General features: G+C 44.0%; 1 protein-coding gene across 2 annotated transcripts in view; it reads right to left on the bottom strand.

Moving 5' to 3' along the window:
* CDH13 (cadherin 13) overlaps positions 1–18566 on the bottom strand; it is a 1030265-nt gene that overhangs the window by 20560 nt on the left and 991139 nt on the right. For both annotated transcript variants that reach the window (XM_032613947.1, XM_032613948.1), the window contains exon 11: positions 10483–10625. In XM_032613947.1, the coding sequence (XP_032469838.1) occupies positions 10483–10625 (143 nt within the window). The remainder of the gene's footprint in view (positions 1–10482; positions 10626–18566) is intronic.

Here is an 18566-nt window from a genome sequence, read left to right as displayed (position 1 = left end):
CTGGAGGCAGGGAAAGGAGAGGGCTTGAGTGAGGAGAGAGGGCACAGGAGGACCAGCTGGGCGGCCAGTGCAGTAACGCGGACTGACGATGGGGGATGAGGTGAGGGCAGCCAGGTTGCAAGAGCAGAGGGGGCTGGACAGACAGAGCTGGACTGGGAGCGATGGGGCAGGAGCCTCAGTGGGGATGCGGTTCCAGCTTGGGGACCGTGCAGGTGGTGATGCTATTACCCAAGCTGGGGAAGAGGGAATACCAAGGAGTACAAGCTAAGAGACCCCTCGGCACGATGAACTGAGCTGGCGTAGATGGGCATTGCAGACGGTATTTTAATGCCCAAGTCAGCTTTTCTCCCCAATAACGTTTGAAAACATTATGTTTAAGATGGTTGATTTGGCTGGTGAGCATGGAAATGCCCTGCTGTCAGGCAGATGAAGGGTGGCTTAAGTCTCCCCACTCAGACAGAAGCAAGCTCCGTGAATGGATGTCGAGGGTGGCATTTTCTGGCTAATTCTCTGATTCAGAGCCCTACTCCGAGTGGAGGGCTCTGCAGCCCGTCCCCGCTCTAGAAAAATGCTCAGACCACCACGAGGGTGGTCGCCAGATGGCATGTCATAGTTTGCTTCAGACACTGTTGATTCTGCAATGAAAAGTTTAGAAAAATCAGTCCATAACTCAGCTCAAGTGGGTTGACTTAAATATTTAAGTTTTACAACATTAAAGTCCTTACAAAGCACCAGGAATTTTGCATTCCTGATTTCCCATCCTTGTAACAACGCAGCAGGGCAGGTGGCGTTATCCTCACTCTGCAGGTGGGGAAACAGGCTGAGAGGGCCTAAGTCTCACACTGATGGTGGCACAGTGAAGTTGGGGAGCTGGCCCATTCCGAGGGTTAGCAGAGCACCAGGCCCCAGTCTCTCTGTGGAGTGTACTTGCTGCCTACAGATGGCTCTGATCACAGCCTTTCTATTACCAGATCTCAAGAGCTCTTTTGTCGGGCCATTTTGTCAGTGACAAAATTGTAGCTAGTATTCTCAGCGTGATTGATATTTTACTGGTACTTGAAATAACAAGGAATGATCACTGGGCCTTCAATTTATTTTTCTTCCTCAATTACTATAACAGCTGAGATAAGGGGTGTTAAACTGGCTTAATTGGGTTGCCATCATAACTAATGGCTTGATTTTATCCAAACTAGCATCTTTTAAGTAGAATTAATCTAAGTAATTTGACTACATCCCCTAAGCAGTCTTGGTTGATCTACACAAAGAGGCATCTTTTTGAAGTTCAGGTCCCTGTCATCCCCAGTTTGGGGGCCGTTGTTATCCTGTGGTTTAGTGGTCATTTCACTATGGGGCCGAATAACTTTTTTTCTCTTTTAATCAATTTAAAAGTATTTTGCACAATATTTCAATTTAGAATCACTTTGCGTTATCAGAACGTCTATTATATAGGAGACTGAAGGAAAAGACAGGTGAGGACCTGAGATATCTTAGCCTATGAAAAATCATTATCTTGGTCTATTCCATTTTAATTTTACAGCTATTATGCTTGGTTCTCTATCTGGGTCTTCTTGGTAACCCACAGCACATTTTCCACCGACAGACTCAAACATACTTTACACAAGTTGCTAAGTTATGAAAACATGCCGCCAAATTTAGCGATAGCCGGGCTTGTTTTTATGCTATCATCCTTCCCTCGTTCCTTTCAGTGAAAATAGATGGGGATGTGACGCTTGACAGTTGCATAAAGCCTTCATATGGATGCTAGAGACAGCACGCGTTTCCTGGTTCAAACTATTTCGTACGCACCAAGCCTTAGTAAGAACGAAGAGAGAGAATTTTTTTCTTTTTTCTTTAAACTCGCTGCATAGCCTGGGTGCTGGGAGCAAGGGCACTTGAACTTCCTGAAGCAGAGTATGTGTCTTTGGCATTTGGAGTCACAATTTAGAACTTCTCTGAGGGCATAAGAGCCATTCAATAACAATCATGGAACGCTGAACCCTACACAATTTCAGAACAGGAGGAGGAGTGAAAGATGAGGTTACAGGTGAGAAGGGGGTAGGAAGACCAGCCTGACAGAATCCTGAGCAGGAGGCAGTAAGCCAAGAAGCACCAGCCGGCTATGCCTTCTTGCCCATGGCCATCTCCAGTGGGATTCCAGAACTCTTACAAGAAACTGCTTGTGGCAGTTTTCGGCCCACATAAGACAGTGAGGCTAACACTTGACCTTTCTGGCGATTACCTGAGCAGCAACGATAATCACACTGGGATTTGCCCGGTGCTAATTGCTGCTGCTTTGCACCCCTGTCAGCACATCCCCAAAGGGATGTCACCTGACTGCATTCCTGAATGTCGTCTCTCCATCTTGGTATTTTCCTTAACAGTCATTTTTTTTTTTCCCCTTTCTTAACATATGCCAGAAATTCTGTGTTCGTTTAAGTCTTTAATGAAGGAGTTCCTGTACTCTGAAGGCACTAATCTGGACCACATAAGTGATGATATTCGTTTCTAAAGGTAAACTGCTCGCCAACACGGAAAGTCACACCATATCATCTGTAGGATGAAAGGCTTTACTGTGCCAATCATTCAACCACAGCCATTTCTGCTTTAGCAAAACAAAAGCATTTCGCTTATAATAAAACAATGTTGTTAGGTAATTTATAGCTCATTAAAACCGATAACAGTTTACGAAAAGTGCCTTGTACATCCTTGAGAGTGCTGTGGGTTACAACCTAGCCTCTATCTGTAGGGAGTGATTAGTGTCTTTCCCTCCCCGAATCATCCATAACCCGGGCATTATCAATATTACTGTGAAGCGCGATTCTGGAATCTATATAGACTTGCTTTGGGGCCCCCCACAAGCAAACAGGTCCAAAGAATTTTTAATTTCTATTAACTCAGAACAGATTTCCAGCCCTGTATCTGACTATTTTTTTTTACATTCCTCCATTCTGATATCACAGTTTCTAGTCTCTAAGAGGTACCTAAAAAGTATATTCTCTTTCTGTGCTGCCTCACCACTGTTCTGAACTGAATAAGTAGAGCTGTGTGTAGCAGCTATGATGGGGTCACTTTGCTTTTTGCCAAGTGTTGCAGGGACTGCAGAGCGCATGCTTCACCTTGTTCTCTCTGCAGACATCCTGTCATTCACCCCTGTTGGCAGTCTGCCACCCGCCCACCCCCAGCAGCTGGGGACTGTCCTTCCTTAGAATGACAAGATGCTGAAAGTCTAGCTTTAGGGTAACAGATACTTAGAGAGCACATGAATGGTCACAGCCTCCTGGGGAAGGCACAGTGGACCAGGGACACGCTCCCTGTGTAGCCATATATATATTTTTTCTTAAGTTGTATTGAAATATAGAAACTTTCATGTTTCCACAAATACACAGCTTGAAGAAACTTCACAATCTGAACACACCCATGTAGTTAGCCCAGTGTATACACAAGATCAAGAAACTCCTCCACAGTTCCTTAAAACGCTAAAATAGAGCTACTGTAGGCATATATCTGGAGAAAACCATAATTCGAAAAGACACATGGCACCCCAATGTTCATTGCAGCACTATTTACAGTGGCCAGGACATGGAAGCAACCTAAACGTCCATCAACAGATGAATGGATAAGGAAGATGTGGTACATATTTACAAAGGAGTATTACTCAGCCATAAAAAGGAATGAAATAATGCCATTTGCAGCAACATGGATGGACCTAGAGATTATCATACTAAGTGAAGTCAGACAGAGCAAGACAAACATCATATGATATCATTCATATGTGGAATCTAATTTTTAAAAATGATACAAATGAACTTATTTACAAAACAGAAAGAGGCTTACAGATATCGAAAACAAACTTATAGTTACGAAAGGGGAAAGCAAGGGGAGGGATAAATGAGGAGTTTGGGATTAACAGATAGACACTATCATATATGAAATACATAAACAACAAGGACTTACTATATAACACAGGGAACTACACTTAATCTTTTGAAATGACCTACAAGGGAAAAGAATCTGAAAAAGAATATATATATATTCTTTTTTAGCTATATATATAGTTATTTACAACATTGTATATCAACTATACTTCAATTAAAAAAAGAGCCCTTCCACAACGTAATCTGGAAGCATGGGTTAGTTTCGCCCATTTGACCTTCATATAAATGGAATCATTCCATGTGCAATCTTCTGCTTCAGCCTTCTTTTTGCTCAATGTTACGTTTGCAAGATTCATTCGTGTTGCTGTGAATAGCTGCACGTCATTCATTCTCAGCGCTGTACAGACCCAACTGTGTGAATGTTCCACCATTTATTTATTCTACTTTTGTTGGGCATTTGGACAGTTTCCAGTTTTGAGCTATCATGAATAGTGCTGTTATTTACATTCTGGCAGAGGGGTTCTGGTGAACAGATACACACACTTCCCGTTGGATGTACAGCTAGGCACATAATTCCTGGATCACAGGGGATGCATATGTTCACCCTTTGTTGATACCTGCAGTTTCCAGAGTGGCTGTACCAGTTTACACTTCTCGCGGCTGGATATGAGAGTTCTAACGATTTCATATCCTTGCCGACACTTGGCATCTTCCATCTTTTCACTTCAGTCACTTTGAAGGTGTGCTGAGTATTGAATTTCATTGCATTTCCTTGATCAATTTGTATTTTAGTTTGTATTTGGATAGTTTAATTTTTATTTCCTTGATGCATGAAGTTGAGCATCTCTTCATAAGTTTATTGGCATTTGTATATCCTCTGTTGTGAATACCTGTTCAAGTCCCTTAGCCATTCCTCTTTGAGTGGTGCCTTTTGCATATAGATTGTAGGATTCCTTTATAATATAAATACCTCCTACTTTGTGGGTTACCTTTTTACATTCTTGATGGTATAATCTGATGAACTGAAGTTCTTAATTTTAATATAATATATCATTTTTTCCCTTTTGTCGCTAGTACTTTTGTGTCCTGTTTAAAAAAACTTTGCCTATGCCAAGGACATCAATATGTTCTAATATGTTTTTCTCTAAAAGATGTATTATTTTACCTTCCACATTTTGACCTGTAACATATTTAGAATTGGTTATTATATATGGTATAAGAGAGGGGTCAGGATAATTCTTTTCATGTGTGTGAAACCCAGCACTATTTATTGAAAAGACCATGCTTTCTCATCTGCACTACCATGTTGTCCTTGTCATAATCAGGGACTGTATATGTGTGGATCTGTTTCTGAACTCCCTATTCTATTTCATTGGCCATTTTTTTCTATCTTTGAGCAAACACCACACAGTTTGAATTATTATAGTTTTCTTTTTTTTTTTAAATTGTTCATTTATTCATTATTTTTGGCTGTGTTGGGTCTCTGTTTTTGCATGCGGGCTTTCTCTAGTTGCAGCAACCGGGGGCTGCTCTTTGTTGCGGTGCGCGGGCTTCTCATTGCAGTGGCTTCTCTTGTTGCAGAGCATGGGCTCTAGGCGTGTGGACTTCAGTAGTTGTGGTGCATGGCCTTAGTTGCTCCGCACCATGCGGGATCTTCCCGGACCAGGGCTAGAACCCGTGTCCCCTGCACTGGCAGGCATATTCTTAACCACTGCAGCACCAGGGAAGTCCCTGAATTATTACAGTTTTCTAATAGGTCTGGATATATGGTAGTGTCAGCCTTCCAACTTATTCTTCAAGATTTCCTTGGCTATTTTTAGCCCCTTGTATTTCCATATGAATTTTATAATCTGTTTCTTCCCCTTCTTCTCAAAACAAAAACCTGGGATATTGCCTGGGATTGCATTGAATCCTTTAGGCCCATTTGGAGAGAACTGACATTTTAATAGCATTGAGTCTCCTAATCCATGGATATGGTATAGGTCTCTATTTACACAGGATTAAAAACTCTTAGTAGTGTTTTGTAGTTTTCAATATAGTCTTTGTGCTGTGTCCTCATGTGGTGAAGGAAGTCTCTGGGATCTCTTCTATAAGGGAATTAATCCCGTTCATGAAGGCTTCCATCCCCATGGACCTCCCAAAGGCCCTACCTCCAAATACCAGCACACTGGGGATTAGATTTCAACATGTAAATTTGGGGGGAGACACAAACATTCAGTCTATAGCATCAGCCATCCCATCCTCCAATCCCTCATACCTTCAAAACCTGGCAAATGTCTTAAAAAGAGAATGGCTGTGTGTTTAAGGTAAGTTTGCTTGCTTTGTTAGGTCTTTGTTTCAGTGGGACCCCAGGAGATATTATTCTGCCCTTTAAAAGGCATTTATTTATAACCATGTGCTTAAGAGCCCTCAGGTTTTCACTCTGTCACACCAGCCACATGACCGTTACAAGTGTTTCTCATTTCTTTCTTTCCATCCTGGGCCCTGCCTGGGTCAGGCCTGATCCTCACGCAGAATCTAAAACAGCCCCAGAGAGAAAAAAATGGCTGGTGGCCCTACACTCTTTTTAGAATGGTTTTTTCTTCTTTCCTATTTTAGTTTTTAGTTGAGTTAGGCTTCATTGCTTCTGCAGCTCTCTGATGCCTTTACAATTAAGACTTTTGTAATGTATCCAGATTTTTCTAGCTTTTGCAGTGGGGACATTGGTCTACTACAACCTACAATAAAGTTCCCATGGCCATATATTTTATTGAAATGTTTTGGCATAAATTCCTGAGTTGACTCCTTGCTTGGAGAAAATCAATTTATTTTGCTTTAGTTTCCCTCGTGTTGTATGACAATAATTCCTTATTCTTTCATTCCATCAAATACACTGAATTTCTATAAAATTAATAAACTCAAATGCTTACTTTGTATAACATTGAGCCATCAATTAGTACTATTAACTTTGATCTAACAGCACTTACTGTTGGTTTTTCCTGGTTAACCACAATATCTAGAGATACGTTTTCAGTGAGTGACAAAAACGAGTCTTTAAACAAAAGTTACTCTGATTTATGAGGTCTTTGAAAATTTATTCTCTTTGCGCTAAGTCTTTTGGGCCTTATTCAAGACTATCATCTCTAATGATGATTCTATATAGTAATGCGAACTTGTTTTTTATTTATCATTCCATCTTCAGGGACATTTCTATCCTTTGGAAACATCTGTGACATCAGATTTGGATTTCCTTGTCTGATATTAGTATTAACAGAGTTAGATAAGAAATAGATTTCAAACTGCATTATTTCTTGAGGACCATTCTCGGCTGTATTCTTTCCTGTCTATAACCCCATTGGGGTGGGACTGACATTTACTGAACATTTAATATTGCTTTTGATGGAGAGTGTAGAGGGCACAGCACTTCATTTTCTCACTACAACCTCGTAAGTAGAAATTATCTTCCTCATTTTGTAGAAGTATTATAGAAACTGAGCCTCAGAAGCTATCAGCAGCTTGCCCTGTCACACCTGGAGAGAAGACTCCTGTTTCCGGCAAAAATTAAAGTGTATTTCATTTCTAGTTTTTTGGATGAATAATTGCATAAAATATTTTATAAGGCAATGGTAACTAAACTATTTGCTGGGTTTCAAACTTCCTTCATGTGTTCTTAGCTGAGAATTTTCTCTACAAGTACAGATACTTTTACGTAGTAGAGAACTCTGAAATCATTACTTTAGCTGATCTATAATTGATACTTTTCGTTTGAAAAGCATTTTAAAATTCTTGGCTTTTTGTCCTCCACTGTTGATGCCCTTAGCACTCCTGTCTAGACCTACTCCTTCCACAAAACGTATCTGTTCTGATGGCGACAATCTCTTGCATTGTGACTCCCTGAGTAAAACCTCCTGGCCTCTATTTCAGGCCCGCGTTGCAGTGTCTCATGGGATCATCTCAACATCCACCCCATAAGGACAACATGGGAACAATCCTTTGAAACCAGTTCCATTTCTATTAATGGACTAGATTTCTCACTAGAAATGTTCGTATTGCCATTCTCTCTTTCATATTGAGTATGGGTTGTTTTCAAAGCCTTGTTTTTTCCATCCAAATGTTTTCTAGATTCATCCTTTCTAGTTTGTTTCTGTTGCCAACAGGCATACCTTGACCCCTTCAACTAAGATACCTGCTATGTCTTACAATGTTTCCCAGCTCCAGACTCACTCCACCCAAACGACTTCCACTGCTTCTCTTACCTTGATTTCTGCACAGCTTTCTAATGCCTCCTTGCCTCATGTCTCATCATGATCTGATTGATTTTCTACACCGCCACAGGGGTTATCCTTCTAAAGTACAGCGTTTATTCTCGAGGAGTTTGATAACCAAATCAAACTCCTTGGCATAGCATATGGAGCGTTTCATGATCTATTTTATGATCTCTTCCACATATACATGAGTGCCTGCTCTAAGTCAGGCACTGTGATAAGAGCTGGGCATTCCACACAAGACCTAGTAACCTTATCTCTGTAAATATGGAGCCTCCAGTAATGCCGACCAATGTTTAAGTGTCTCACATAACCACCTTCTTTCAGGCTTCTAGTAGAATGCCTTCCCTTTTCTCAACCTATCCTTCATCACTCGGTTTAGAGATCCCCTCAACCAAGAAGCTCCCCGTGACCACCTCTGAGGCTGGATGAGGGGCTCCTCTGGGCTTAGTTCCAGTAGGACAGCTGTGACAGTGTATTGCCACCTTCTGTTTGCTAGCCTAACTTGCCAAGTAACTCGTTAGCTCACTGAGCACAAGGACAATGTATTATTCATCTTTGAGTCTCCAGGACCAAGCACAGTGTCTGGTCCAGCTCTCTGTTGATGAATGTCCATGTGCTATTTCATCATGTCAGTTTCCTCCTCAAGAACTTATGGGATCCTTGGGGGGCCTGCTCTATCAGATGACTTGCCCAGATTTTGAGATGTCTTGAAGATATGACTTTCCGGTATACATCCAAATAGGTTTCTACATATGTACTCACAGTGGATGTAACCCTTCTCTTTCCTTTTCTTACCTCCCATGCCACACTCCCTTTTAATTTTGACTCCTCTGCTCTATGCCCTCAGATACCCTGACCTCCTGACCCTGCCATTTATCCAAATCCTGTCTTTCAAGGCCAGACTCAAAGGTTGACTTTACTGTGAAACCCGCTCTGCCTACTGGGTGCCACACTGATCACTCACCTCTTGGACACGTGTTCTCCTACTTGGTTTTGTGTAAGTACCCAGCCTCTGAGAATTCTTAGTTCACCCGTTATTGGGTAATGAAGGCACATATAAAGAACCCTATAAAAATATTCATTTTGATATATATATAGGACTCAAAACCGAATCTTCAGCTATGAACAGCTGACTTTTAGGAATTACAGGGAGAGCAAAACTTCTTGTGTGATTGACACAGTAGACATCTTAGCTTAACATACCCAGAAACCGACTCTGATTCTCCCCATCTCAGCCAATGGCAAATCCTGTTAACTCTGTGTCCGAAATATATAGAGTATCTCCAGAATCTGATCTCTTCTCATCCCCTACTCTATTACCGGTCCAAGCCACCATCTTTCCTAGGTTGCCCTCAGTCTCCTAAGAGGTGTCCCTACTTCTGTCCTTGTCTCCTATGTCTGATCTCAACAGAGCAGAATGATCACGGCACTTTGAACTGTACTCAGAACTTGGCTATGGTAACCCATTTCAACATAAAGTAGAAGCCAAGGGTTGTACAGAGGCCAACGTGACCCTACATGATCTGCATCCCCATACCCTTCATGTACCACTGCCCTCTCTGCTCCAGCCCCCAGCCTCCTTGCTCTTCCCTTACATTGCTTCAGGGGCCCCATCCCCACTTTCTTCATGTTTTTGCTCAATGTCACTTCCTCAATGAGCCTCTCACGGCTGTCTGGTTCGAACTGTAGCAACCTTTCATTTGCTATCTTTTTCCTGTTTCATACATAAATAGTATACTTTCTTTTTTTTCTGAATAGTATGTATTTTACTCAATTTCCTTCCGTTCTCCGTGACTGTGTCAGCTGCACGAGGACAGTGATTTTTGTTTGTTCACAACTGTATCCCCAGTGTCTGGAACAGAGTCTGAGTTGTGGATACTGCATTATTAGCTTTTGAACGAACAGCAATTGATCCACGCTTATGAAGCTACCAGGTGAGGGGACCTGATGTCTTTCCATGGTGCATATCATAAAAGGAAAAAAGCTGAGGGAACAATTCAATTGTCAGGGTCGGTGATATCCTCTGGGACTTCCTTTCAACTTGCATTAGGTAAAAAAACCCTCCTTGTAGATGACAACATAACACCAAGATGAAGGACATCAATGTGGCTTCCTAGCCTTGGCGCCTACTTGAGACGGAGCACAGTGAGCTCACTGCTCTGACCCTTAACTAGACAAAGACTCAGGAATTCCAGGACTTGGGGATTTTACTGACTCACGTGTGTTTACACATTTGCTTTCCCTGCCCCCCACCCACATTTAATTCTTCCCAAGCACACCTTTAGGTATATCAGAAGAAACGTAAAAATATATTTAAAACTGAAAAGTATTCACTTATTGGCATTTAAAAAATTACTCACCACTGTCGATTGCCAGGAAGAGGGCAGTGTACACGCTGTTATGGACGAATGGGGACTCGCGGTCCAGCACAGCAGTGGTGTCAACAGTCCCGTTGATGGGGTTGATATTCAGCCAGCCTGCTGGGTCCTTGTAAACAGAATACCTGAAAAAAAAAAAAATCCCCAAATGACGTCAGATTACATTCAAAATAGATTCAAGAAATGTTCAAGGAGTACTGGGCACAAGCTCCCAGGGTAGCTGCCAGATAATTCTTAATACAAATCCACAAACATCATTATAGCACAGTTGTTCATTCAGAAAGTAATGACCGACCATTAATTAACTCTGGGCCTTTTCTGTTTTAAATATTTTGTACATGCACCTCCTTTATTCCTCATGACAAGCCTGGGAGGAAGGAGCTCTTATCTGCCCAGCTCTCATAGAGGCAGAGTTCACAGCCTGTCTCCTGAGTCCAAGCCCAGCTTTTTTTTTTTTTTTTCCTTCTGCTTTTACATCTTGGATGTATCTGGTATGCAGACTAGGCAGGAGAAGCACTGTCATGAAGGTACAGGCAAGGCACATGGACGCTTGGAGGAAGAAGTAATTATCTCTGATGGAGGGCAACCCCAGGGTCCTCACAGAGGATGCAGTATCTGAACTAAGACAGAAGGAATGGGGGGATATTGTCAGAGGATGAGAGGACAGACACGTCAGGAAAAGAGAAGAGTATGAATCAACATATGGAACAGAGATATCACTAAAAATGTAAGTTCCTCAAGAGCAAGGATATCTGTTCACTGTCATGACCCCAGCTCCTAGAACATTACTTAGCACATATACAACACTCAATAGATAGTTGCTGAGTGAATGTTTTTGAGAGTCCAGCTGCCGATGCAGGGGACACGGGTTCGTGCCCCGGTCCGGGAAGATCCCACATGCCGCGGAGCGGCTGGGCCCGTGAGCCATGGCCGCTGAGCCTGCGCGTCTGGAGCCTGTGCTCTGCAACAGGAGAGGCCACAACAGTGAGAGGCCCGTGTACCGCAAAAAAACAAAAAAAACAAACCAAAACAAAAATCAGGTCAGGGGGCTTCCCTGGTGGCGCAGTGGTTGAGAACCTGCCTGCCAATGCAGGGGACATGGGTTCGAGCCCTGGTCTGGGACGATCCCACATGCCGCGGAGCAACTAGGCCCATGCGCCACAACTACTGAGCCTGCGCGTCTGGAGCCTGTGCTCCGCAACAAGAGAGGCTGCGATAGTGAGAGGCCCGCGCACCGCGATGAAGAGTGGCCCCCGCTTGCCACAACTAGAGAAAGCCCTCGTACAGAAACGAAGACGCAACACAGCCATAAATAAATAAATAAATGAGGCAGAAGGAAATAACTGCCCTTAAAAAAAAAAAATAATAATCAGGTCTCCATCGCTGTCCTATATAATTGCATTTTTGCTGGGCCCTTTGTTTCCCTCTATTAGTTGATGTATTTTGTTTGGTGCCTCTTCCAATCGGAGACCTTAGGGAGGTCTGCCCGTGCCGCAGATCTCCTTGATGCCCATCTTCCTGTATCTCCTCAGAACCACAGCCACGGAGAGAGGAGGACGGGGTCATTCCATTTACTGAGAATTCCCAAGTGCCCAGTGCTGGGTTTCACCATGCCCACGCCCTCCAAACTAAGAGCTGCATGGAAGCCCCTGGAAGTAGGTGTGATCCTCCCCAACCCTGGAGCTTTTTACCCGAGAGGGGAAAACAGCTCAACACCTATCAACCGACCTGCCCTTCCAACCTCCTGGCCTATGGGCCCTTGTGTCAAATCAGCCCTTTGGACCGACTGGCCAGGCACTCTGTAAGTTTCTGCATTTTCAAAGGTGTCTTTTAAATAAACCTTTAGTGCAAAAATACTGGCGTGCAAGATATTTTCTGTGCTTCTGGGCCTGAAAAATGCATATGCCTTATTAAATTGGCATTTCCAGGCAATTTATCTGTAATGTGAACTTTGCTTGTTACAGGGGAAGAAAAATCAAATTAAAAACAAGACTCATTTCAGTCTGTATGCAGCTTCACAGGAGCTGCTCACGTGCTCGCCAAGGCTCGACCTCTTCCAGGTGTCAGCGTCAAAAGACACAGGGCAGGCTGATTAGCAGATCAGAGCAGTGGGGAGGCGGGGAGGGGGGCACCTAACCACGGTCCTGCCCTGCTTCCCTCCTGGGAAGCGGGTTTACTGTCCGCAGGGCCCTGGCAGAGCAGGGAAGGAAGCTCCCAGGCCAGAGGCCCGGGCCTGGTATTGACCTGGAAGGACTTCCAAGCCAGGGGCCCAGCTCTCATGGGGGGAAACCATCAGAAATATCCCGTGTGATGGCATGGATTATAGGGAGGGTTGGTATTTTTAGACCAACATACGAGCCTAAGCGCAGCTCATTCTCAAAGCGGAGTCAGTAAGGATGGGAAAGATTATGAGAGCCTGGAAAATGAAAAGAAGAAAGGGGAAATACAGAGTGATTTCCTATTCCTACTGAAGGAAGCAAACAACCCTGTAAAACCACAGGGAAGAAAGGAAACAGCAGGTGTATAATCAGCTCCTCACTTAATTCCCCCTATGTTAGAAGAAATATCTGCTTGGGTGACTCAAATCAACCATTTTATTTAAAAACAGAACTAGAAAGAATTCCCAGCAGAAGGAAATACAATGTTTTGAAATAGCTCATGTAGCTATGGCTCTGAGTACAAAGGAAAGGGCATATTTCAAATCTCCTCACAAAACATACACGAGACTGAGGGACCAGTGGATTCCAGAATCCCAGCTCAGTTACACAGCACAGGCCATCACAGCGTCTGCAGAAATCTGGGGGACAGCGTTCTCTCCCGCTCCTGGGGAGCCAGAGCCAAGGAAGCAGTCTTGCTAACAGGAAGGGCTTCTCAGGGACGGAGAGATGCCACAACCAGCAGACGTGGACAGAAGAGCTGCCCAGATCCCTACCGTGACAACAAGCAATGCACAACCACACCTAAGGAGCTCACTTTCCACCCTTCAGTGGACAAAGGCACGTTTGGTGTGAGTCCATTATCTCTGCTCTGCCACAGGAAGTAGGAGGTGAGATCACTAGGGATTATCTTTTGCTTGGACCACTCCAGTACACCTGGTTCTTGCTTCCATTCTACTTGCTACAGTCAATTCTTCAAAGAGCAGCCAACTGAAAATTGACCATTTTCAGTGTATATCTCATATGATGTAAGTTCCTGCTCAGAATCCTCCAGTAACTTCCCTCTGGGCACAGAATAAAATCCAAACTCCTGACCATGTCCCCAAGGCTTTGCCTAACTCTCCACCCGCCTTTCATCTACCTCATTTGACTGTGTCTCTGGTACCTAGAAGAGTGCCTGGCACACACTGAGTAGCTACTCAGTTGTTGGATGAATGAATGAATGAATGAATGAACAAGCCTTCTTCAACATGCTTTGACTGATCCAGATCCTGGGTGACCCAGAATTCTAAAGGAATTTTGTCCCGAGGTGCCCCATGGACAGACCTCTCAAAGAGGCTACTAGGCAGGGAGCAAAATGGCTGACTTTCAGAAGGAAAGCAGGAGTCCAGCACAAACCATATTTTTTGGCACAAAGCCTGAGTTCAGGCACAGTGAGCCCTCCTCCCAGGTAGGGTGCTGGGAACCCGCCAGAAATCCAACCTTCCAGGCATCAGCCAAGGGCCAACCTTGCCAGCAGGACTTTCTGGGGACAGCAGTTTCAGGCTCTTCTCTGCATGTTCCATGATCAGAACAAGGAGACTGGTGGATCAAAAGAAATTCTACTTCTGGGCTTCCCTGGTGGCGCAGTGGTTGAGAGTCCGCCTGCCGATGCAGGGAATGCGGGTTCGTGCCCCGGTCTGGGAGGATCCCGCGTGCTGCGGAGCGGCTGGGCCCATGAGCCATGGCCGCTGGGCTTGCGTGTCTGGAGCCTGTCCTGCGCAACAGGGGGGGCCACGGCGGTGAGAGGCCCGCGTACCGCATAAAAAAAAGAAAAGAAAAAGAAAAAAAAAAAGCAAAAGAAATTCTACTTCTTTTTAGAAATCATTTAATTCCTGGTTCTCCTAAAACCATGTTAATTCTAGAGACCACATATCCAAACCCTTGAGGACACCAGAAATCATGAGGGAACATGTTCTGTAGGTGAGGTGATGGCTGGCTTCCACCCTCTCACGTATACCCGATGACACGCAGATTAGGTCTTTTGTGTTTATTGCAGAAAACTCAGGCAACATAGACAAGCAAAAAGAAGAAAATTAAAAGCACCCTCATCTACCTCCAGAAATAAGCATTACTAAAATTTGGTCTAGAGGCCAGACTATGTACAGATACACACATGAACACGTGCATGTTTTTAAAGTGACCATGCTGTTTACTCTCTCATTTTGAATAACTGTTTGCTGGGTGTCTCGTGTGCCAGGTGCCGGAGTGTGGTGCTGGGTGGGGCAGCAGTGGATTTCCTGTTTTGTTGGAACTTACACTCTGGCAGGCAGAGAGGATGTTAATTAGTAATTTACATTAGTTATTTAATTACACTGGTGATGACTGCGGCCAAGGCAGTTTCCCTCACATAACGCATCATGTTTTTCTATTTTTCAGTATTTGCTTTCTGTTGTATAGAACTGGAAACACACATTCATTGATCACCGAGGAGGTGCCACACGATGTGTGTACGTTATTACATATCATCGCCCCATCAGCCTGGAAGGTAGATACTATTACCCCATTCTACAGATGAGGAAACAAAGGCTCAGACCGGGCCACTAGCTTTTAAGTGGCAGAGCTGTGGTTCCAATACAGATTCTCTGTCTCCTGAACGTAGTCTGCATTTTTGTTTGCCTTGAGAATAGACTGTGAGGGTTGGTAATTTTTCTATGCCATTAGCTCTCCACATCTGGCTTGTATCAGGGTTACCAGGTTGCTGAGTATGATGGGGCCTTTCTGCTTTTACCAAGTTCCCCAGGTGGTTCTGGTATACTAAAGCTTGCGATCTACCACTCAACCCACAATGATTAAACTCGGAAAGGAAACCCTAGGACTGTGTCCTGTGGATGGGTTTTATTTAGGGGGTTAACTCAGGAACATGGCATTGGAATCTACACAAGAGTAACATTTCCTAAAAAAAAAAAATACCCAAACTATTAAGCTGATATAATACTCTTTTAAAATCCTATTTCTGTTTATAAAACTTCATACACCCTTGAGAAAGGTTTAATATAATACAGCACATGTGTGTGAATTTAATATCTTCATCCCTAGAAAGTCTCAAATAATATTGTCTTAAACTGTTCTTTTGTTGGAAGGTTCATATTGACAACTCCTAAGTCAAATCAGAGACTTAACCACGGGGACAAACTACTCAGTTATGGTGGAGACACCACTGGTAACTGAGGTCTGGGAATCATTTGTTCTAAAAGACAGTCATTCTTAGTCACCACCTGCTCTCACTAGTGGGAGAGAAAGGGGCGGGGCCCCAGCCAGCGGGATACCGACCTTGCTCAAGATTACTGTGAATCTTCTGAGGCTGCAGAAGACACTGTCGACCCCCGACCTGCTCCTCCGTGCGTGAGCCCTGTGTGCACGGAGCGCTCCCTGCCAAGCAGAGGGGCACTGACATTTCCCGGGCACCAGCTACTTGCCGGGATCATGCTTGTCATCTCCAAATACCGGCTCACCACCTGTTCCAGGCAAGGCAGGTCTGCTGCTCACCTCTCCCAGCAAAGGTCACGCCTGCTCTCTTGTTTGCGGCCATTAATCCTTTGTTATAATTTGCTGCCAGTGTCCTTACAAAGCTGATGGCTTTGGGACCGGGCTCTTTCTAGTTTGAGCTTCATCCCCATTCTGCAAGCTTATTTCCGAAGATGATTTATGAAGTCTCCCACCCTGCCTTCGAAACCTACGTGAATGCAGCAGTTATTAAAAAAAGAAGCAAAGTCCCCACAGCCCTGGTTATAAATGTCTTGTAGGGTGCCCTCATTATTGACTCAGGCCAAAATGATCACAAAGAAATACGGAGAAATCTAGCAAGACAGATTCAATGCGTAAAGTCACAGATTTAACAATGTCAGAAAATCTGGGAAACTGGGACCCTGATACAGTAATTACATATGTGGCTCTTTTCAGTAACAGGCTGAGACTTCAGATTTCTGAAATCCAAGAACACATTTGTCAACTCTAGACAAGAACGTCAGTTGATATCTTCAGTTGTTGGTGAAAATATTAAACAGATGCTTTAAAAATGCAACTACAAATTGTTTTTCATGATTAATGATCATTATTATTAATTATTATTATTATTTTTTGCGGTACGCGGGCCTTTCACTGCTGTGGCCTCTCCCGTGTGGAGCACAGGCTTCGGATGCGCAGGCTCAGCGGCCATGGCTCACGGGCCCAGCCGCTCCGCGGCATGTGGGATCTTCCCGGACCGGGGCACGAACCCGCAGTCCCCTGCAGCGGCAGGCGGACTCTCAACCACTGCGCCACCAGGGAAGCCCCCATTATTATTAATTTTGCTGTTAATGATCAGGCCTGGCTCCTCCTCTGTGCACTGTCAGGGTCAGGGTTAAATTTCCCACACCTGTATATCCGTGCTGGGTGGCTTTCCCCAAGCACTAGAAACTGCACTTGGAAGGGAACAGGATGACCTGGAATTCGGTACTATTTGCTAAAATGTAAGCTTTCCTCCGTGGGAGGATATTCACCGTTTGTTCACTTACTAGCTGATTCCATGAACAGTCATCTGGCTTTCACTGTGTTCCTGGGTCCAAGAAGGCAAACAAGAACAAGCCAGCGAGGATGGCTCATCATGTGAATATTCCACTGACCATGTCATGAATGAACTTCTGGCCACGTCTGTCATGGTCTCTAACATCCCTTCCCTCTTTACCCTGGTCGGCACACTTACGAGTCAGCCTCTCAGAGACTAGAACCATCCAAATACATGCCAACCAGCACAGAGCATAATGTCCATCTCACAGAAGATGAGGGGTTCCAGGAAGAGGCTCAAAGCAATGCTGGACTAAGTAAACCCCAGACAATGAGGAAGCAGCAGAGAGAAATCAGTCACCAGACAGAAGAAGAGAAAGGAGATTGCGTTTATCAGGGCCTCAAAAAAGAGTGTTTTGCAGCATTTATTTGCAAATTCATGTTCTGGGTAAAGAGGCTAAAAATTTGAGTGAGAGGTACTTGCACGGCTGCTGGCAAACGTATAAGGACAGAAAAAGCATACATTTTTTAGCAGACAGGTGCTTAATAAAAATTTAAAAGATTATAGTAGGGTTAATTGATGAGACCAAAGTAACTCAAAAACTTAACATGAGGTCCTTTAAAAAATTATCATAGGGCTCTACGTGGGCTGATTTTATTATGATGTGACTTAAATACTTACATATGGACGTCATTCTTGTGCAACTGTAAAACCAAAACCAATTTACAAAAACACAGAGCCAATGAAATTTAAATTAACATCATAAAAACAAGTGGTTTGCCCAGGATTAGGTGACGCCCTCTGGCAAGGGGACGAACCGCTGGCATGGCTTGGAAGGACACCTCTTCGTAAACGTGCCAAGCAGAGCGTGAAGTGTAGCGTGTGCTGTCATGCGTGTTGTTGGAAAAACTATGTCAAAGCAAAACAATCCTTGGTTCACACATGTTCACTCCGAGAACAGCTTATGGCTGGGGTTAAAACAAACTAAGAAACAAATTGATTTTCATCATTTATTGTTCCAAAATAAGGTCTCAGTCAAATCTTTTTTTGGTTTTGAGATGGATTTTGGTCCCCACTTTAAATCAGTTCATCTTCGGTGGTCCTTTTCTCTCCCCGTCTTCTCTAGATAAGGGCTGCTGGTGGTCCCTGCTCTTGAAGGATCACGAACTGGAGGACTTGAGCTGGATGAAGGCTGTGGAGGCAGGACTTTGGGGGTGCTGACCCCACGCTGAGACGTGCCCTAGGAAATTACTCCAGGCCCACACGCCTCCACCTAGGACCGTAGAGGACAGAAAACATCCTCAGGAAGAAAACAACTTGTGCTGAGCCTAACTCTAGAGCAGCGGCCATCTCTTCCCGGAAAATCTTAACATGTATAAATAGCG

The sequence above is a fragment of the Phocoena sinus genome, chromosome 19 (genome assembly GCF_008692025.1).
Source record: "Phocoena sinus isolate mPhoSin1 chromosome 19, mPhoSin1.pri, whole genome shotgun sequence".
Classification (NCBI taxonomy): Eukaryota; Metazoa; Chordata; class Mammalia; order Artiodactyla; family Phocoenidae; genus Phocoena; species Phocoena sinus.
This window is presented reverse-complemented; position numbering and strand designations above follow the sequence as displayed.